General features: G+C 33.2%; 2 protein-coding genes across 6 annotated transcripts in view; one reads left to right on the forward strand and one right to left on the reverse strand.

Annotated features, from left to right (window-relative positions):
- Positions 1-1,299: 1,299 nt before the first annotated feature.
- LOC144850639 (double-strand break repair protein MRE11-like) lies at positions 1,300-9,007 on the forward strand. 2 transcript variants are annotated; one of them, XM_078707980.1, is made up of 20 exons: positions 1,300-1,434; positions 2,222-2,354; positions 2,468-2,505; positions 2,628-2,728; positions 3,103-3,263; positions 3,605-3,692; positions 3,874-4,015; positions 4,278-4,392; positions 4,531-4,716; positions 5,100-5,259; positions 5,503-5,583; positions 5,761-5,887; positions 6,019-6,122; positions 6,429-6,596; positions 6,860-6,925; positions 7,261-7,516; positions 7,951-8,000; positions 8,102-8,142; positions 8,240-8,258; positions 8,776-9,007. In XM_078707980.1, exons 2-20 carry the CDS (start codon positions 2,326-2,328, stop codon positions 8,824-8,826), a joined length of 1,983 nt encoding a protein of 660 aa, XP_078564106.1. In that variant the 5' UTR covers positions 1,300-1,434; positions 2,222-2,325; the 3' UTR covers positions 8,827-9,007. The 2 variants fall into 2 exon arrangements, with proteins under 2 accessions (XP_078564106.1, XP_078564107.1); XM_078707981.1 differs by lacking the exon at positions 1,300-1,434 and adding an exon at positions 1,521-1,539.
- Positions 9,008-9,306: 299 nt separating this feature from the next.
- The window catches only part of LOC144850638 (protein turtle homolog B-like), a 41,325-nt gene continuing 28,615 nt past the window's right edge, over positions 9,307-22,016 (reverse strand). For 2 of the 4 annotated variants that reach the window (XM_078707979.1, XM_078707975.1), the window contains 10 exons: positions 20,831-20,981; positions 19,909-20,020; positions 19,397-19,575; positions 17,210-17,272; positions 16,289-16,579; positions 15,944-16,123; positions 14,460-14,502; positions 13,087-13,409; positions 11,892-12,863; positions 9,307-11,730 (listed from right to left, as the gene is read on the reverse strand). In XM_078707979.1, coding sequence (XP_078564105.1) covers positions 11,075-11,730; positions 11,892-12,863; positions 13,087-13,409; positions 14,460-14,502; positions 15,944-16,123; positions 16,289-16,579; positions 17,210-17,272; positions 19,397-19,575; positions 19,909-20,020; positions 20,831-20,981 — 2,970 coding nt within the window. In that variant the 3' untranslated portion in view covers positions 9,307-11,074. The remainder of the gene's footprint in view (positions 11,731-11,891; positions 12,864-13,086; positions 13,410-14,459; positions 14,503-15,943; positions 16,124-16,288; positions 16,580-17,209; positions 17,273-19,396; positions 19,576-19,908; positions 20,021-20,830; positions 20,982-22,016) is intronic. The other 2 variants (XM_078707976.1, XM_078707977.1) reach the window with 2 other exon arrangements.

Here is a 22,016-nt window from a genome sequence, read left to right on the forward strand (position 1 = left end):
CGTTACGTCAGCCAATACTTGATTAACCAAGAAGAATAGAGATAACCAGAAAAGCTTGGACGAAATTATTTTCAAAATTTTGCAAAAATGCAATGGATAGGCCTATTGTGTTCTTATAATGAACCGTCTCAAAAAGCGAGCGCAGTAGACCAGAGATGTAACACGAATAGCTAAAGATCTGTCTACACTTTATGTGACAAAAAAAAATGTGATGTTCCCATATATAGAAACGATGACACTACTATATTTGGGCACATCAAACTTTTTTTGTAAAACTAGTTTGACAGTATAAACAGTACATATGAAATTTTCTGAACAGAACACTCCTGAAAAAATCATGGCATAATGGATCATCGAAAATGTAGGCCTACATACCTTAGAAGTAAAGTTATATATCAAACATCTTGTTGTCTCAATTACCCAACTAATACCGTATTAAATCATAAGTACTTCTGTTTCAGTTGAAGATCATGCGTAGGCCTACTGATGTACGGAGTTGCAGTGTTTGCTCCTGCACAGTGCTATGAACAAAATCAAGCCTTAGATTCCGTATTAAAAATTATAATGAATTCGAATGATTCGCAAAAACGTATTAAATAAGAAACAGTAGCTTAATCCATCAACTGAAAAGAGTATAGATTTCATTTCTGTGACGTTACTGAAACTGGATCTTTCATAACATTCGTCCTTCTACGGGTCCAGTCGCCGTTGGCAATGTTTAACGACGAGTTGTAGTTATATTGTTTACATAATCTGTATCGATTGACAAAGATATTGAATTGTTGTTACTAAATGGATACTTAGTAATAATAAGTCCTTGCTTTGTAAAGTAATCATGTTTAGCATACTTGTAAGCACAGATACTTAACAAGGAATAATGTCATTTACAGGCTCAAAATAATACCGAATAATATAGCTTGTAGGCATACACATTTTTAATATCGAAAAGGCATTCTATCGTCCTTCCATCTACAAATTGAAATTGATGAGAGCGGTTAGAAGAAACCGAATTAAATGTAATAGACTAAGTAAAAACTTCCTTTTTGATAACTAAAAAAATAAACATCACATTTTAATAATAATATGTATATGCTCTGTATGCTGTTTGAAGTCACCATGCATTTATATTTTGCCCCAAGGAGATGTTTATGAATATTAATGTGGAATGTTAAACCTTAAAAATTGATAGAAAAAACAGATAGGCCAAAGATCGAATACTCATTTTGGATTGGCTATTTTTTGATCAAAAAGTTCTGAATTCATCAAACGATGAGGGCGGTTTTTCGCGGAAATTCCGTCTACACACACACCACCAACACATGTTATGATCGGCGTGTTTACATTTATAAGTTTCTCTAAATAAGCCAATTATGTATTACTAAACTTGAAAAGCAAGACAATACAAACCTTAGTATTCATTACTGTATTAGTGGTGTAAATCAATTATTGTCATGCTGTCGATCATATCCTAGAACAAAGAAAAACTAGCTAGGCCTGGACCTACCCATTCCATTGCATTAGGCCTAGCCTAGGCCGTAGGTAGTCTAGCTAGGCCTCCTCTAGGCCCACTTTCTTTTAGTATACTAGTAGTAGGCTAGACTAGGCCCTAGGCATATAAGGCCTAGACATTTCTTATACTGTATTGGGCTAGCTGGTGTAGGCCTATAAATATAATTATAATAGAATAAAAAGCATTTAGCCTTATTTTTATATTTAGCCTAGACTAAAATATAATAAATAGGGCCTAGCTAGCCTAGGCCTATACTATTTAATTATTACTAGGCCTACTTACTTTGCGAGATCCGGAGTCGAGGCTATGCTATATATTGAAAAGGGAATCATTGAAAATAAGCAAGTTTTAGAAAATAAAAATATGAATTAAAGAAACTCCAACAACTAACTCAACTGCTGAATGATGGGAGCTTACAGCTCTTACTACTAGTGCAAGTCCAAGCCATGTACAGTAGCTCCAAAGACTAACATTTCTCTCATACTTCCTGACATCCATTTATACTATTGTGGAGAGAATGATAGTCAACTCCTAACCTCATGGTAAATCAGTCAAAGCATCCATTTTCCTAAATTCTACTAGTGGTTAGGCTAGTGCAGGAAGTACTGGGGAGGAAGGCTTTAAAGTCATTATGTAATCTATTAATTATATAGATATTTACTATGCCTACTAATAATAGGCATGCGTCTTGTGCATTCTTATTTACTTTAGAAACGCATCTGAATGAAGTGGACAGCTGGTCAGAAGAATAAAAATTTATTGTTTATGAACTAAACATCATTCATCATTGATTGTTTTGTATTAAAAGATTTGAAATGTCGAACAATCAAGACTCAGCAAATGGGTATGTTTATGTTTTTTTCATTCAACACATTTTTACCAACCAAAGGATATTTTACCAACCGAACCCCTCATAACAAACCAAAACCAATGCTAATTTTCTATTTCCTTTTTTAGTGATGATGATAGCGAAAACACTTTCAAGTTGCTTGTAGGTAAGAAATGTTGTTCAGTTAAACCCAACAAGATTGAGATGTTATGCCAGAGTTCTATTTCTAAACAAGAATATAGATGAGAAAAAATCATCAATTACAAATGTCTGTTTTCTTTTCTTTAGCCACAGATTGTCACATTGGGTATAAAGATAAAGATCCTGAACGTTGTAATGACTCGTTGGTAACATTTGAAGAAATATTACAACATGCAAAAAAGAATGAGGTATAGTAGAACCCTCCTTTGGGAAATGCTATTCGAAGGACACTTTCCTGTGATACTAACAAGGGGAAACATGTTTTAACAGTACGACCAATCCCTATTGAGGGTATATTTTGCTGTGTCCTAAAAGACATCCCCTTTATAATAGGGGTTCTGCTGTGTATTTAGATAACATAAGTTGCCAATTGTGTACAGCCTTTATCTAGATTTCTTCAGGTAACTGTAGCAATTGAAAAAACTATCTTCGTCTTATTGTCTACTACCGTTAGATAGGTTATATATACAATGCCTGGTGTAAAAAGCACAAGGCCAATTTTACTTTACATAAAGGATAATATTACATCATTCCTACTAAATAAAAGCGTATTTTTACATAGGTTGATATGGTATTACTCGGTGGTGATTTATTCCATGAAAATAAACCATCCCGGAAAGCAATGCACGGCGTTATGGCACTCATTAGACGATACTGTATGGGAGACAAACCAATCCAGATTGAGTTTCTCAGTGATCAGTGTGTCAACTTCGCATCATCAAAGTGCGTACTATCATAAGTAATTTTCTAATATCAAAATGTAATAATCTAAATCATTGTCCAAGCCATGTACAGTAGCTCCAAAGACTAACATTTCTCTCATACTTCCTGACATCCATTTATACTATGGTGGAGAGATTGATAGTCAACTCCTAACCTCATGGTAAATCAGTCAAAGCATCCATTTTCCTAAATTCATTGGTACTCGTACAATGTTGATGGCTGAATATATTTATACACTAACTACAATCAAAGCTCTTTTACAATGTTATCCCCTATCCTTCTGATGTGCCTTCAAATAGAGATTCCACAGTCAATACAATTTGTGTATATTTGTATTTTAGATTTGCACATGTGAATTATGAAGACCCAAATTTAAATGTTTCAATACCAGTGTTTTCTATACATGGTAATCATGACGACCCATCTGGAGTAAGTATCCTTGGACCAATAATTTATTCAACAAATGTTTTTATAAACTCCCTTTAGAGTATTTCTTTGCAGTATGAAATATTTTCTAACAGAATATTCAAAAGCCTCATTGCAGATGAAAGAAAAGAATGCTACAGTCAATTGGTTGTACAGTAATTATTATATTTGTTTGCAAGAGCAGTTAGGTAACATGTGTGCTCTGGACATATTAAGTGTTGCTGGCCTGGTGAACTACTTTGGGAAAGCAACATCGTTGGAATCAGTGGAGATGTCACCAATTCTACTACAGAAAGGAAGAACAAAGCTTGCTTTATACGGTTTAGGTAAAATAAAGCTCCGTCTACACTAACAAACTTTATGTGACAAAAACATGTGATGTGCCCATAAATGGACATGAAGATGTCATATCACTACCATATTTCGGCATATCACTACCCTGTTTGGGCAAATCACACTTTTTTGGTCACATAAAGTTTGATAGTGTAGACAGAGCTTAAAACAATTGCTAACAATCTTGCCAGTTTAACGGTGTTCCCATGTCGCTATAAAAGAGGATTAACTAAAGCACATTTCGTTCATTTACAGGCAGTATACGTGATGAAAGGTTACATCGGATATTCCGTGATGGCAACTTGTCCATGCTGCGGCCAAAAGAAGACAAAGACTCCTGGTTCAATGTTCTTGTTTTTCATCAAAATAGGTTAATCTATCAACTATTAGTACTATTTTCGTTTTATTAGAAATTTCTAGTAGTAAAGCCTAAATAATAATTGTAAATAACATAAACAATCAGAAGGAAAAATGACTTGACTTGAATAATTGCTCAAAATCTATGCAGGTCGAAACATGGTGAAACTAACTACATTCCTGAGCAATTCCTAGACAACTTTCTTGACCTCATCATCTGGGGTCATGAGCATGAGTGCAAGATTGAACCAAGCTGGAATCCAGAACGCAAGTTTTTTGTTAGTCAACCTGGAAGCTCAATAGCAACGTCACTGAGTGAAGGAGAATCCAAACAGAAGTGAGAGTTTTAGATAAATTTACAGATAGAGTTATAGAATGACAGCTGTCATAGAATGAATGTTAGAAAATAAAGATTTTACTTTGGTACATATTAAAAAAGATTCTATTTCCTATAATAGACTAGACACTAGCCTTAACAGAATTGCATAATTTTAATACTTCATTTGCATCATATATTCTTGCATATAAGAAGATACTTGAACTTATGACCTTGGGTACTTGGTAGACGAAGATCTAATATATACGCAACATAATCTAGTCTAAATAGACTAATGAGAAATGCCTAATAAAGTTAATAATATTGAAAGTATTGATGTCGTATGAAAATCTTTTTCAGAAATTCAGGGAAAATGCTAACTATTTTGTTTTTCATTTTGATAGGCATGTATGCTTACTACAGATACGAGACAAAGCCATGAAGTGTACCAAGATCCGACTTGAGACTGTCCGTCAGTTTTACCTTGAAGAAATTGTACTGAGCGAGACAAGCCTAGATCCAGTTGATAATGTTGAGACATTGAGAATCTATTGCGAAGAGAAGGTCTGTTTTCACATGATGGTTATAATTTATCATGTTGGTGTAGCTCCAACTCCTTCTTTGTGCTCAAATCTAACCTTACCCATCAGCACCAGCTTAGTGGTCTAGATATATGAATACCAGGCTAGTGTTCGGGAGATTGTCGGAATCACTCCACCCAAGAATTATAGGCACATTTGTTCACAAACAAAAGAGAATTATCATCCTGATAATAAAAAATAATATAGATATTCTCAATTATTTTAGGTTGAAAACCTTTTAGATAGAGCTGCTGAAGAACACACAGGAAACCCCAAACAACCAAAGAAACCATTGATACGACTCAAGGTACAGTATATAACTCATGTTCACTAATGTGACTTCATTGTACAGTACAAATATGGTGTCTTGACAATGAATTTTGTTCAATTCACACAGGAATATAAACATCTGTAGATATTCTTGGGTGAAATAATAAAGTGGATAGGAAGGAAGAAAAAGTCTTGTATTTATTGTTCTATTTAGATTGACTATAGTGGTGGATTTGATGTGATAAACAATCCTCGATTTGGACAAAGGTTTGTAGAAAGAGTTGCAAACCCAAAAGACATGCTTGCGTTTCATAGGAAAAAAGAAGTAAATGCCACTAAAGGTGAGAAAATACATACTTATTATTAATTAATTCAACATATTAAATTCTTCTGAAAATTTCTGGCAGGATTCATGGGTCATTAAAAACCTCAAAAATTCATGTTTACCATTCATATTTTATATTTGAAACAGGTAAAGTGTGTAAAGAAGAGTTGGATAAGTTTTTAAAACCAGAGGCATTAGACTCGACCAGAGTTGAAGATCTTGTCAAACAATACTTTGAAGATGCAACAGAGGTAACTATTAGATTATGTTCAAAGGGATCATGTCAAAATGGTCTACTGCAGTCACTGCAGAAGAGAGCGCTTGAATTGATTGACATGACCTTGGGGAGAAGCATGTAGTTAAAAAGTGAGGCCACAGCACCATTGATTGGTGCTATACACATTAACATAATGTTAATAGAGTCATGATTACACAAAAAGAGTAGATACTGCATTAGAATAATTTCGGCAAGGTTTCTAATTGATACTAATTGCTCAATGTAAGTTTGTGAATGAAACTATTTGTTTTAATTGTACTTTAAAAACTTTATTAAATAGAAAAACCAGCTTCATATACTGTCTGAAAAGGGATTAGGAAAAGCAGTGGAAGAATTTGTAGACAAAGAAGAGAAGGAAGCAATTATAGAACTTGTACATTATCAGCTACAAAAGACGCAGGGGTATATACATAAACGACAACCAACAGAAGAAACTATAGATGATGAGGTAAAACTGGTTAGGATTATTTCAATAGAAACTCGCCTTGTGGACAATATATAGTTCTATATATATATAAATTGATTTATAATATATATAAATAATGTGAAACAAGAAAAGTTGTATTAAGAAAGATTCAAATGTAGAACCTTCTGCTTGATATGCAGACATTAATATGGTATGGTTCAAATGCGAACAACACTAATTCAATATTTATGCATATTTATAACACATCTTTTGATATATAATGAACTAGGATTGCTTTTTCTTAGATACAATATTTGAAAACCGAAAGAAAAAAAATGTCCAAAGAAGAAGTTATGGAGGAAGTTAGTACGGTAAGCTCTAAACAGGTTTAAGTGGACATTTGGAAGGGTTTTTTTATCAGTTACTCAATTTCTTTATTAACTGTTTGAGAATAATCTCTTTATGTTCAAAATTACAAAATATTTCAGGTTTGAGATACAGTAGAACTCTATTAAAGAGACACCTTCTGAACACATCACATTGTGTGTCATACTGTACCTTACAATTAACAGTTAGGGGAAAAATGGCTTTGGTCATGTTACAAAGTGAGTTAAGAGTTGTCCAAATAACATAGACTATCTGATAACTTAACCACATGAAATACACATAGTTTTTTTAATGCTTCAAAATTTGTTTACATCAACAGGTCATGGAAAAAGTAAAAAAAAATAGAGAAGACAGAGGTGAAGAATTAACAGGATTCAGTGATGACAATTCAGGCTCGGATAGCGAAAAGGCTACCACAAGAGGAAGGGGTAGAGGACGTGGGTCAAGAGGAGGACGGGGGTCAAGAGGTGGCCGTGGGTCACGTGGAGGGAGAGGTGCCAAAACTACTACATCCACTCGTGGGTCTGCAAGAGGAAGGAAAAGTGCGGTATCAACTGGTGGCTCCATTGTAGATTGTATGTTCAATACAAACTGTTTATAAAGAGAGACATTAATATTAAATCACAACATATACATTAGCCATAATATTCAAAGTTCCAGGTACTCCCTGACCCCACTTCTTGACAACATGTCTTCTTAGATATGAACCATAATTGGGGGTTCAGTGTACACATATGGCTAGTGTAGGGGGTTTGTATTATGGTACAGTATATCACAGCCCTGTCAAACAGATGGCTACCTCCATCTGTCTCAAAATATGATTGAGATCATCTTTGACGCGTCTGCTTGATACAGCATAATATACAAATACATCTAACCTAGCAATTCACAAATTACTCCCATAATCTATTACTACTGGGCAAAAATATTTGCCTCCTAGAAACTCCTTATCAGTAAAATGATAATGCAACGATAAAGTACATCCTCCATTGTCTTTTTATTTTAACAGCAATTAATGCACAGAAAACAAGACAACCTAAAGGAGGAATTCAGTTTGAGGTATGGCTACTAAACTACTAATCAATTCATACTTAGTTATTCAGACTTATACAATTTGATAATATTGAATATTATTTTTTTAAATATTTTTATCTTTCTAGGATTCTGATTCCGATACAGCATTATCTACAAAACAAACTGGGTATTTTCATATATTTCTTGTGTTTATCTATAAAGTATACTAGTTAATTACTTTTTATGTCCAAAAAGTTGATGGTGTTTTCCTTTTTCAATTTCAGAGCTATAAGTGATTCAGAGGTAAGTAAGAAAAGTGTATTTCTTCAAAGGGAGTAATGTAGCTTGCTCTATCTATTTACAAACCATTTCACTTCATTAAAATACTAAAGCCTAGTCTACACTATCACACTTTAGCATGATAGTGTACACTGCACGGCCCCTTGTGTTGATCCAGGCCTCCATGGTTAAATAAAGTTGAACTTGATGTCTGTAAACTTGCTTGTACGGTTTTCAGAAGCTCGGTACACACTAGCAAACTTTGGAAAACTTTCTTGACAAACTTTGAGTTTTCTTGAGTTTGAAAATCAAGTTTACCATGTAGAGAAGACTTCAACAGGTAATACAATGAATAACTCATTTGGTTATACACTGCATTTAAATTAAAGTTACCTTTGCATAGAGAGACACACTGGCAATGGTTTGGAATTACTTTTTTTACTTGCTTATGAGCCCCTCATTTTTAGAGTCTCAGAGATTCCATAAAACCAGTTTCACTGTGCTTGTTTAAATACTGTTTTTATGTATATTCATTATTCAGGAAGAAGATTTCTTTTCAATGCAGAGTGCTTCAAAAAAACGAAAGAGATGAATGCATTTGCTGCGTTTTGCAATCTCTGCCAAGTTGTCTCAGCACCAGTGACAATAATATCATCTTTTCTCCATTTAAATATTATATTTATTGCTTGCTTTTTGTTCAACATTTGTTAAATATATAATACAATAGATTTATCAGCTTTGGCCTGGAAAGATTTTTTGTGTGTCATACATTTTAATGCCATAGTAAATAGAAAAAGGTAGATTTTGAATAATAATAAATTTACTGTATATATAAATTCAAGTAAATGCTGAAATTACAGTAATAAATTCTAAACAATGATACTGTTTTTAGTTGTCTATTTTGATTGAATTTAAAACAACCATCACAGAAACACTTAGTTTATTCAATTTTATTTACAATGTTTCAATAGATGAATGTTAGTCCACCTAAAAGTAATTTCTTGCATTACCTTTCTAATTAAAGAAAAAACACACACAATTTGGCAGTAACGATCCTTAAAGGAGACGTAATGAGTACACACACAAATAATTAAGTATGGTCACTAGTAACTTAAACTTCACTTTTCTATAAAATAATTGGAAGCATTGGTATTGATTTGGGTTGTAAATGTTGCTCAGTTCTGCTCTAAGTCTCTAGTTATTGTTTGTTATCTTATTCTTCTATTGTCATTAATTAACTCAAGTAGGCATGACACGCCATGTGTCTTTACAAATATTAGCAAAATCACTGTCTAAAAAAATGTTTAAATATGTAAACTTGCTGTCTGAAAGATTAGACTGCATGCGACACTATTCTTCCACTTTTCTTGAATAGATAATTTTCACCAGACAACATTAGTTATTCTTCTTTTGTCAAACTCAAGTATAGGTATGACACGCCATGTGTGTCTTTACAAATATTAGCAAAATCACTGTCAAAAAAATGTTTAAATCTGTCTGGAAGATTAGGCTGCATGTGACTATTCTTCCACTTCTCTTGAATAGGTGATTTTCATCAAGCTAACCCGTCTTTTTTTATGTTAGTCCACCAGACAACATTTCGTTTTTTGTTTGATGCTCAAGTATTATACATATGGAACGGCATGTGTGCCAAAATATTTATCTTTTTACCAACCAATGTTAAGGTGGAATACAGTATCGTACCTAGACTAGCCCTACTGTTACTCGCAATGTAGAGACTGCTGTTAGTTATTAGCTATCAATGTCTCAATGCCCAATGTAGTGTTATCCATTCTTTGGTTTGTCCCGCACATGAAATGACCATTAAGCAATATAAACCTCTCTGTGTAGTAGAGTGAACGATTTTGTATTGTATTCAAAAGTGTAAACAAAACTATTCTGCTTTAAAAAAGAATTGTATATTCATATTTGTGGCGTCTGCAGAGTTATGTACGCGTCATACACACGTTTTTGTCTGAACTGACCTACGAAAATCGACTGCTGTTGGACTTGCCTGAATAGAATTTAAGGGCAAAAAATGAATAACTTTATAACAATAGATAACAAATATACAGTACAGTATTCAATGAACTATATGCATTAAAAATAATTTTAGAGGTAATCTGTTATAACATTTATCAAAAGTACAAAAAGTTCAAACATACTGAAGTCGCGTTCCCTTATAATTTCAGATTTGCAAAAATATAGAGTTCTATATTTATAAAGCGAAAGCCTGTTTATAATATTTTTTTAATTAGAAAAAAATAATCGGTTTCTTTTTCTTAATATCAGTCTTTGCTTTCTGGTTTATTTTATCCTCAATTTTTATCTCAAGACCTCCTTTCTGGGATCATCATGACAAAAAATGAAAAAGATTTGCATAACATTGCACATAATCCCCATATGCAAATTATTGCTGCAAATTATTTGCATACAGTGGAATTTCATCTTCATTATGGTCTTCAACACCACCTACCTTTAAAAAAAGGTAAAAATATAATATATGCAAATTAGCCATGCACATATTGCTCCTTAATATAAATATTGTATATTTAATAATAACAAAATATTTTGGTCCTTTGCCAGCCAAAAATGCCTTACCTTTTAACGTGTATTAGTTACCAAATGTATAAAACATAAAAACATCATTTTTATGTAATAAATGCATACTAATAATATAAAACTTTAGCAATAATAAAGTAAATTGGAAAAAAATGGAATGATGGAATGTTTTACATACAGAAATAAATTATGTTGATAATTACAAAATAATGGACTTGCTTTTCAATAAAATGGTTGAGGCAAAATGGTGAAGGCGTACTTAGTTTTGGTACAGAAAATCACACAGAAGAAACCAATTTCCTTCTATGAATGACCTGTTGTTGTCTTTTGTATTCGTTAAACTCTTCTTTGAGTCTTGCAAACCAGCGTTCCTCTTCCGTTGGTGATTCAACTATCAAATTGTTATCAAAGTGGACAACTCTGGGCTTATCATTAACTCTCATGTTTTCATCTTGAACTCTGGCTTTTCTTGACTCGGAACCAAAACTGTGGTAACGTTCTTGCAGAATGTCTGTAACTCCATCAAAGGGATCACCAGATGTGGAAGGATAACCCGATGGGGTGTAAGTATCGATGACTTGAAGTGGTTCCTCAAATGTACTATCTAAGGAACTGCTATTCGATACATGTGGCCTATTACTCACAACACTATTATTACGACCGTTTACAGAAACACTCTGCGATGTATTTCGACTGCCGTACCCACTACTGCCCTGACTTTGTGGAGATAGTGGACCAGTTGAAGTTCTGGGACTAACATTGTTCAGAGATGGCACCATGCTTCCTACACCACTTGTCGATGAAGACACTCCACTATAATTGGGAGAAACTTCTAAAGTGTCATGTTCATTCGGTGAAGGTTGCATGTACGGTAGATTTATGGTTGGTAAACGCTCGCCATGGGGTAACTCATACCGCAATGGTATTCTGAAATCTGAAGTAAAATGGTAATACTATTAAATTATATGGTGATAAAACTAACTTTTTTTACTTTGTAATTAATAAATAAAACTAAATTTTCTAATATTAAACTTTTTAAAATCAAGTAAGCCTTCTTTATAAAAAAAATTTATCATGCATTCTACAATGCATTACCTTGATTTACACTTGTATTATAATTCCTTTGGTTGAGCGGTCCATATGCTCTGGGGTTAATTGTAGGCCTATAATTTTCACAATTCAATTGTCCTGGGTTCGATTCCCTCGTACTTCTTCTCAAATCACCAACAGACCTAACTTTCCTTCTATCCAGAGAATAATCACTATTTTGCAATTGCGGTAAACGAGATGTATCAATTTCTTGAGTCCTTCGCCTCCGCTTTAAAAATGGTGCAGTCCTTTTATACTCATCATATCTGGTGTCCACTTGTTTGGAATGTCCCATTATTGGTTTAATAGGGGTGTACACTTTATTATGAACATCCGCAGATACCTTTTGAGTTGTAGGTGGGTCAATAGAAGATTCTTGTATTAAACTAAGATTGCTTGGATTTTTTGGACGAAAAACTTTATGTTCACGCCGATAAAATTCGGCAGAATCTGGAGAAGCAATTCTCTCTCTACGAATATAATTAGTACTGTTGTCTCCACGCAATACAAACATTCCATTTGATTGATCATTTTTATACGCTCTTTGGTGTGAAAAATCTACATTTTCGGAATAGTGTTTAGTTCTTTGGCTATTTTGTAACGATAACTCCCTCATGGTCATAGTTTTGTCACGGTTACGGGAATGCATATTTACGTTTTCGTCCCTCCTTGCATAATAATTTTGATCGGTTTTTAACCGACCGGTACCACTTTCAAAGTAGCCTTTAACACTCGTCGAAGAATGACGCACAGAGCTCACATTATCTGATGCGAAACTCCACTGTGTAATATCGTTTAGTGGACTGCTTGTTGTAAATACTCGGGCAGGTTTATTCGGAGCACCAGAAGCAGCTCTTACAAGCTGGTGTTGTGATTGGACATTGTTTGTGTTTCTTGACGTCTTTCCATAATCATCAGCAAACTGACGAGGTGGGGTGAATACCTCATCGTTTATGTCAACTTCTAATGCATATTCACCTATAAATAAAACATGGATTATGTTTATTGTAAAATGCATGTTTACAATGTGTAGGCCATGATAAATGATATTGTTTTTATTACAAAAAATAGTCGTCACTCAACAACGTGGCTATTGAGTCTAACAGTCATTCATGTTTCTCAGAGCAGGCAGAATTACTTACTCAAACTCAAAAGCTGCATATACTAGTGAACTGGCAACTCTATTGATTTTTCCACTTACTTGTACTAAGGACCTCATCTGGTCTAGGTGACAACACCAGACGATGTCTACTGGTCCCATCCTCATAATCCTCTCCACTATTTTCAACTGCTAGCACCCTATCTTGTAAACTATTATTTACCATGGAAGGTTCGGTGATGTCATCAAAATGTAGTGACCTCGGAGACTTTCGTATATGTTTGGTTCTTGATTTATGAACAACACGCTGTTTTAAACCGTGATCGTCACGGTTTCTAGTTTTTGGGGGATTAACTTTTACTGGACTAAATTTAGCTTTTAAACTCGAGTAACTTTCCCTAAGTAAAGTAAAGGAGGGCGCCGACCTGAAAAAGAAAATGAGATTTAACAAATTAATTCTTTAATGCAAACACGGGTAGAATGCATTTAATACAAGAGGAATGAAATGTGAACCTGGTTTTAGTCCAAATGTAATACATAAATATTCCAAAATATCTAATGTTATTGATCCATCCCAATAGGCGTACTGTTGTTTCAAAACATGTGTTAATTTTACTGTATAAAGATGGTAAAAAGACTTAACAATCAGTGCAGTGAATATTTTTTTTGATCTCTTTTCACTCTTGGTCTGGTTGTATTGATTTTATTTCCATCCCAGTGCAGAGTGACTTTTTTCACTCTCAGTCAGTAGTGACTTTATTCCAATCCCAGTGCAGAGTGACTTTTTTCACTCTCGGTCAGGTTGTAGTGACTTTATTTCAATCCCAGTGCAGAGTGACTTTTTTCACTCTCAGTCAGTAGTGACTTTATTTTACTTCAGTTCAGAGTAACCGTATTTACTATTGCATGTTAGTTTCTTATCTTTATAATCTACACACATATAGGCCACATAAGACATAGACTAAAACACACTTTAAATGCAACTTTTAAAAACCACTGAAAACTAAAGTCTATTAAATAGAAAATTTTAAAAACAAACTGATACATGATCTACAATGATACAAAGGATTCAAATAATAATAAATAGGCAAATATATTATTGTTAAAAATAAAATATTCAATACCAAGAAAAGAAAACAAAATGTCGAAGAAAACATATTAGATGAGTGGTTGTTAATATTGAAATATAGTAGAGTATAATAGAATAAATATACTTTAAAACCATAACTTTCATATGTGCAAAATAAAAATTGAAGGGTAAATTTCAGTCTCTACAATAATCAGCCAATCATATCAAGTTATTATTAGTGTTCAACCAATCACAGACATAAACAAATTGTTAGTGCTAGGGTTTTCTACCAATCATGACGCAGGCATAAACTAATGTGTTAGAGTTTCAACCAATCACAAAACGAGCAAAAAACTGTTAGTGTTAGGGTTTTATTACAGCACATACATGCGCATACTACACTTACGTTGCTGCTGAACTATGACCTGGTTGCACATAAGATGGAAAACCTGTAAGACATATGCGTTACAAAGCACTTCAGCAAGGCAACTAAAGCCTAGCAAGAAGCAACTATAACAGTAGAACGCCCTCCTTTAGGACATCTCTCTCCAGGGCACACTTTTATTAAGGGGGCACTCTGTTGGGTCCCTAAGATGTCCTTGTAATGGGGTTCTACTGTATAATATAATAGGCCTACTGTACTACATGTGATCAACTGTATCTACTACATAATAAAGCATTGAAATAGTTAGTAAGGTAATCATATATATACAATGTGTTTGTTAATATTAATATTGATAATGGTATAAGTCTGCCCTATTGAATTAAACTTAAATAAGTTATGATAACCGAAACAGACTTATACACACATCATACATTTTCAATAATCTTTTACACTACAAAAAAATTGTTCCTAGAAAACCGTGTAATGCAATTACAAAATTTCTTATATGTCTTATATGAGTAGAATATGATATATAGGTGGGTAGTAAAGGCATACAACCTATGCTACAAGCTCTGTCAAGTAACACATTGCTTACAACTAAAAAGATCTATCCCTAAGGCTTAGTATAAGCAATATTGTATTAAATAGCTAAGTATGTCACGCCATTAAGCATTCTTTACCTTGCTTACAACCTATATCCTACGTGAGCATCGAGTTAAAGATAAAATGATATATATATTGAAGATAGCAGCAATCAGGTTGTTATACTTATTTATTTTTATGTTTTTGAGATGGGCTTGGGAGCGGAGTGTTGTAATCTAGTATATTATTACTTTGTCAAAAATTAATACATTACATCACAAATATTGTAGTATTATATCTAATTCATGTTCACACATATGAAATACTAATTATTAATTATGAACATATCAAGCATTCATGATTAACTAGAACTAATTATACTGTTCTACTTCTTCACAAATACAACAGATGGTTAAAGTTATTTATATTTACAATAAGAGTACATTGATACATGGATCTGGTAATTCAAAACATTCATTTAAGGTCTGGTTTCGACAAGAAAACTACCCCTGTGGGGACTGAGGTTCCATTTGTGAGAAGTTGGATTAATATGGGTTTTTGTTGATCGGTGTGAACATCATGTTATCTGTATTTATGAGAGAGGAGTGGATTTTAGAAACAATAACATGATATTTTTTTAGGAATTCTTTTTACCTAAATATTTCGAATAAAAATGGCATTTAGTAGAACTCGGATGTACAGTACTTAGAAAGGAGGAATAAGCCAATCAATTTACTAAAAATGACTTTGTATTTAGATTTAAGAAACCAGCCTTAAAACTTGAATATATGGAAATATAAAACACCAAACACGAAATCTTAGAATTGAAAACCATTTAATACCAATGCCAATAAAAAAAAACAATAAAAATAACACAAATTCACATTACAAAAGTATCTGCATAAAAGTTGAAACTATCATACCTAAAATTTCATGTAACTCCCTCTTCTTCTGCCGCCGTCGTCGAACAATGACCACTGCTGTAATCATTAGTATCAGAGCAATTATGAGAAAGACCAGACCAGATATGATGCCAGCCAGCACAGCGCCTTCTATGCCGCCACTGTTATCATCCTCTCCAAGTACTGTATAAGTACTAAGTTCTATGGAATAGATAAATAGGATGTTGTTTATAATTTTTAACTTTTTACTTGGATACATTGTCGACTATACATTTTAATATTTTCATGCATTTTTTAGATGATTGACTTAAGTAAGTAGGCAAATACAAAAATGAATGAATTGTTAAGATTTCACAAACTACCTACCACCAGTAAATCCTGTAACAATATTGCTGGGTATACTAAACGATCCTGGGGTAAATGCAAACATCCTGAAATCATACCAAGTCTGAGCTTTAAGACCGGTCAGTTTAACTTCTCTGGTTTCCGAGGAAATGTCATCAATAAGAACTTTCCAATAAATTTCTCCATTGATGCGGTATTCAACGGTGTATAAGCTGACAAGTTCTGGATACTCACGAGGGGTCTCCCACTTAAGTATTAAGGCTGATGAGGTGCTGTTGACTGTGACAGATACAGGAGGGCCTGGGCTTAATACTGAAAACAAAGATAAAGTATTTTAATTAAATAGTTAAGTTTTAATATTGGCCTAGTTTTGCATGCATGTCTCAATTCAAACAAATTATTCCCTTTGATTTTAAAAAGAACTGAAATAACAAAATTAAACATAACAAATAAAGAACCATTATATTAGCAAAGGTGCTGTTGACAGTGAATGAATAAAACAATAAAATGCATAAACACTGAAAATGATTAATAGACATTAGTAATGTGAATGTTAATACAATTAGTAAGAATTCAATATTAATATTTCTATTTTTTCAATTGTACTCAAAAGATATTACATAAGTGACTAAATAACAATACTCTGTTGCCAAAAAAATATTTTTTAAAGTAATTTAAGTGACTCAAAGTAAAACCCAGAACCAAAAAACCAATAGAAGAACATTTAACCAACTTTCAACATTATTTTAATATATATTTTAAATAATATTTATTATAATAATATTTATTGTAATAATAAATTTCTATATAATTAACAGTAGACCTATTTAAACAGCGTCCAACTCCATTAACAGTATTTAAATGTTTTTTATATTTATTTCATTTTGAGCATAACAATGAATAGCAGTGAGTACTGTGTGAATGTGTTAAAGCAGAACTTACCACTCCAAGCCGGTAGGAGCGTTCGTCCCGAAGTGTCAGTAGGAACGATTATGTTATCAGGATCTATGATTTTAGTAAGAAATATGATAGAGAAAGATTTGAGAGCAGAGGTTAATAACAAAACAATATAAATACAAAACAAACTATAATTCATTAGTACAAAATGATAAATGAAATTATTGGTTTTAAAACATTATCTCAATTGAAACTGTGCATAATGTTTGACGTCAATGCATCCATTTGGTTATTTCTAAAAATAACTTCTCAACAATAATAATTCACACATATCTGATTATGAAAAAACAAAATATATCTTTCAACAGCATTTAATCAAATAGAAAATGCACAGTTTAAAATAATCTGTTAAGAGGATTTGAGATTAATGTTTTGGTAGAATGTCATGCAAAAAACAAGAGATAACATAATAATACTCTCTACTGAATGTCAACAGAGCTACAAGGGAAAGAGATTATAGATATTAATTGTTAACTACTGTATATACAATCCAGCCAGCCAACTTAGATGAAATACCCAAAGGAAAATGTACAAAGTTGAAAGAATATAATTGTCTTTAAAATTAAAGATCTATGTTCTGGTACTTCAGGGCCAGCTTTGTAACTGCATCATTATGATGACATGAATTATGCAAACTGCAATAAATAACTTGGGATAGTATTTATTAATGTTTAGCAGTTTAAAAGTTTTCTGAATGTAGGAAGGAGTAATATAAATTATGGAGAACTTAAGGAGGTATAAAACTAGTGTGGTTAATTTTATACATCCATGAGCCACAAAATTGTTTTTTTTTCTCTAAAAGTAGACATATTACTACAATAAACATCTTTGATTTTTCATATTTCACATATGAGTTTTAGAAATGATTTTAATAATCTTGAGTGCTAGTTAGGCAAAACAATACCTTTAGATCATCAATAACAAAGTTGTTTTTCTGCCGACATATAGAAAACAACTATGGCTGGATTTAGACGGGCTAACCAGACAAATGGGTAAGATAATAGTGGAATGACATCCTTACAAGCCTAGTGTTATGTAGGACTATCATAGATTTATTGTGATCGTATCAAAGCCCAAAAAAAATATATTACGTTTGATGTCAACAGCCCACACACAGTAGTGATTCAGCAAACATCACCACTTCTCGTGAATTATTAATTGCAAAATACCTTTATACAGATATTATCTTTTCTGCATGAATTAATTGTGTAGTACCAATTAATTAGCTTGTATTTGTCAGAAAGCAGTGTTATTAGCAAGATAGTCGATTAAATATGTATGATGTGTTTATGACCATATTAGGTTGACTATACTATAATGTGTACAACGATAGTATTTAGATTTATGTATTTCTTGCCTCTATATTCAGAGTTTATTAGAGCATTCATCAAGAAAAGTGTTGCAAAAGTGAAGATTTTCAATTCTAGAATTGACACTCCATAAAGCTCTGTCTACACTATCAAACTTATGTGACAAAAATGTGTTGTGCCTATATATTTCATGGACATGATGATGTCATATCACTACCATATATGGCCACATCACACTTTTTTTTATCAAACTAGTTTGATAGTGTAGACAGAGCTTAACATTGTGATGTTTCTTTCCTTTCTTAGCATGATAGTTAATTAAATGTGTATTGTTTATGACAATATTAGGTTTCAACTACATAATGTTAAATGTTGTATAATGTGGATATACGTTTTATATAGATTGACATATTGCTTGGCACTATTCACAGTTCAAGTAAAGTATGTGAAAAAGACACATAGATTTCGCTTCTGGAAGTGAAAAATCCATAACACTGTAATATGTCTTCCTACCATCAATGTGACAAACACATTAGATGTCACACAAATGCATTGTGATAAAGGTGTGTGCAGGATTTGTGTGTATCATACCAGTGCCGTAGCCACAAGAAATAACGTGGTTTGGTGATCATAAGAAAATAGGTCAATTTCTGTGCTGGCCAAAGGGTTATCATATGACCTCTGGTAGCTACGGCCCTGCATACATGTAAAATTATTAATGATATCATATCAACAGGTATGGTTTATAGTTTTATTTTTTATCAGCACAGTGCATCTAATGTTTGATCATGCAACTATAGTTTCCTGTAACGATTGACAACAGAATTAAACAAATTTTGTCAGCCTCTGGAATAAAACATACCTTTAGTACTAGCAATCACAACCTCACTGAACATGCTTTTGCCAAGTTCATTGCTAGCAATCACGCTGAATTCGTACTGAGTGTTGGGTCGAAGGTTATACAGCGTTGCTGATGTGACGTCTTCTGGTAGTAGTGAGAGCGTTGTCCATTCGGAATCATCAACGTTGTGACTACGAAACCTGTGAATGAGCATGGACAAATGGTCTTTTACACCTGCTAGATGTTTCGTTTTCATGACGCACCAAGTGCATGGGCATATGGCTGTTCTGAGCGTTGTGAAAATGACACATTGAGGTTCAATTATATTTGCCGGAGCCGGAACAGAGCAGCGTAAAAGATGTTTAAATGAGAATAAGATGAAACGAAATTAAGCTGTGAGAATATAAATGATTGAGGCCAGGTAGTATTGTTGTATTCTTGGGCAGAGTAGTAGTAGAGTAAATTAACTGTATAATAAATAATAAGACATACAATAATCATCAATATTTTATGAGGAAAAATAATATACATACCAGACAGTATAACTTTGAGTTAGTCCTCCGTCATATGCTGGTTGCCAGGATATCACTGCTGATCTACTTGTTGTTACCACAGTGACATTGTAAGGTGCATGAGGTGATGTTTCTGTAAAAAACATGTATAGTGTTAAATTAAATGGCAATTACCGGTAATAGCCATTACTGACTCGTTAGTTACTTAATCTTTAAATATTGCAGGGTTGCATTTACTAGTGTATCCAAAACTACAGTAGAATGCCCTTTAAGGGGATATGGGTTCCAAAAAGTGTCCCCTTAATATATTGCTTCTCAGTCATAACATGGGAAAGTGTCACTTTATAGGAGGGTCCACTTTATAGAAGGGTCCACTGAATAGGAGTCTCCCAAAGAACTACCGTATCAGGAGAATTTAGGGCTACTACAGTAGTTTCCAATCTATAAGTTATTTTCATTCAAAGTGTGTATAAAGTATTTTGTTATATTAATTGCTTTGTCACATACAGTACATAATTCATTTTCACGTTATAATGTCTATCAGTAGGCTTATCCGTTTCTTCTCTTACATGTAATCTGATATTTACTCTACAATTACATGGGTTTTATGGAGTTAATTCATTTTCAATCTATTACTAATTAGTCATCCTACACTAGTAAAGACATAATGATTTGTCTTTTTAGTTTCTTTTGTCAAATAATTAACCAGTTAAATTCCTTTCAAGACAGCAGTCAGTGCACTAACATTTTGAACATTTTTTTTTTAAATTAGACAATTATTGGCATAAGAGACTTAGGCCATACAGACCATGAAACTGTACGTCGTTACATTAGACTCAATGTTTATGATTTAAAAGGGAGATGCAAATAAATCAAATCAAATCAAGTATTTTAGATTGCTTCCCTCTCTCAATAAAAATTTATGATTTCATGTTGGACATACGTTCGATTATTAACTGAGTACTGGTCACCAATGTGGTAACCACATTACTGATTAGACATTCATACAATCCGTGGTCTTCTTTCTGCAACTGGACAATCCGCAAAGTGCCTTCCAGCGTGGTTGCACGTGACCTGGGGAGCATACCATCAACCTACAAACAAGATCATTATTCAACTTTAGTTAACAATCTTGAGAGCATCATACTTATACAAAAAACATATACCGTATATCCTCTGGTATAATCCCACCCCCATAGAACATGAAATTGGGCTAACTATGTGGGGTGGGACTATACCCAAGGAAAGTCTGGTTCAGGAAAAAATGATTGGTATAAAGTATCTGAACTGGCTAGAGAGAGGCCTACATCCAGACCAAAAGTAATTAATGGGACTATACCCGGAGATATGCATGTTTATGAAATCAGAGATAAAGTAGGATTAGACCCATAGTGGTATCAAGGATATACGGTAATACAAACTTTAACTAATGTCAGAAGATGATTCAACTGGTTTAAGTAATAATAAGGCCAAGGAAAATGAATTGTTAGTACATCTAATCCTTTTAATGTTCTTAATAGTCATGTATTACAAAAAAAAATTTCTAAAATAAAAAAAAATAAATAAAAAAGGAAGTGAAATTAATTTTAAATGGCAGCGATTTATCAAAGAACAGTCAGATAGTCTTTCCACGTATGAGATGAAACATTAAAAAAGCGAAGATCGTGTCAAACATGCATCCCATATGTCTCATAAATTATAAGTTGGCATTCTCATCACTAAATGAATGAGAATGAATTTGTTCTGTACACCTTATCTATCAAACCACTAAATATTCAATCCATTACATCTATGCCACTTCCATGTTTAAAACACAGCATAACTGATTGTAACTTATTACAGCAGACAGTCAATCAACTTGCTACAATTGATTTCAGTAGTCTTTTCATAGTAAATAGAAAATGTCAGTAGCTTTTTATGCGTCATGTCAAACAGCCATTATGTGCTGCACACGCAGATATCTGAGAGTGCGCAAAATGAATTGACAGTTGTGTAGTCGCTTAGAGCATGAAATGAAGCTACCACAATGTGTTTTAACACTTTTACTGCTGTGAAAAATATGAAAGGAAGGCTTTTCATGGTGTGAAGTCTATTTTACCGGAGTTTTTCAGTATATATTTCAATAGTAT

This window comes from Antedon bifida, chromosome 8 (assembly GCF_963402885.1).
Source record: "Antedon bifida chromosome 8, ecAntBifi1.1, whole genome shotgun sequence".
NCBI classification, from domain to species: domain Eukaryota; kingdom Metazoa; phylum Echinodermata; class Crinoidea; order Comatulida; family Antedonidae; genus Antedon; species Antedon bifida.

Coding starts and splice junctions, on each gene's coding strand:
- LOC144850639 (XM_078707980.1), top strand. CDS start 2,326: ATGTCGAACAATCAAGACTCAGCAAATGG. Junction 2,506..2,627: donor CACTTTCAAGTTGCTTGTAG/GTAAGAAATGTT, acceptor TCTTTTCTTTAG/CCACAGATTGTCACATTGGG. Junction 6,926..7,260: donor TTATGGAGGAAGTTAGTACG/GTAAGCTCTAAA, acceptor TTACATCAACAG/GTCATGGAAAAAGTAAAAAA.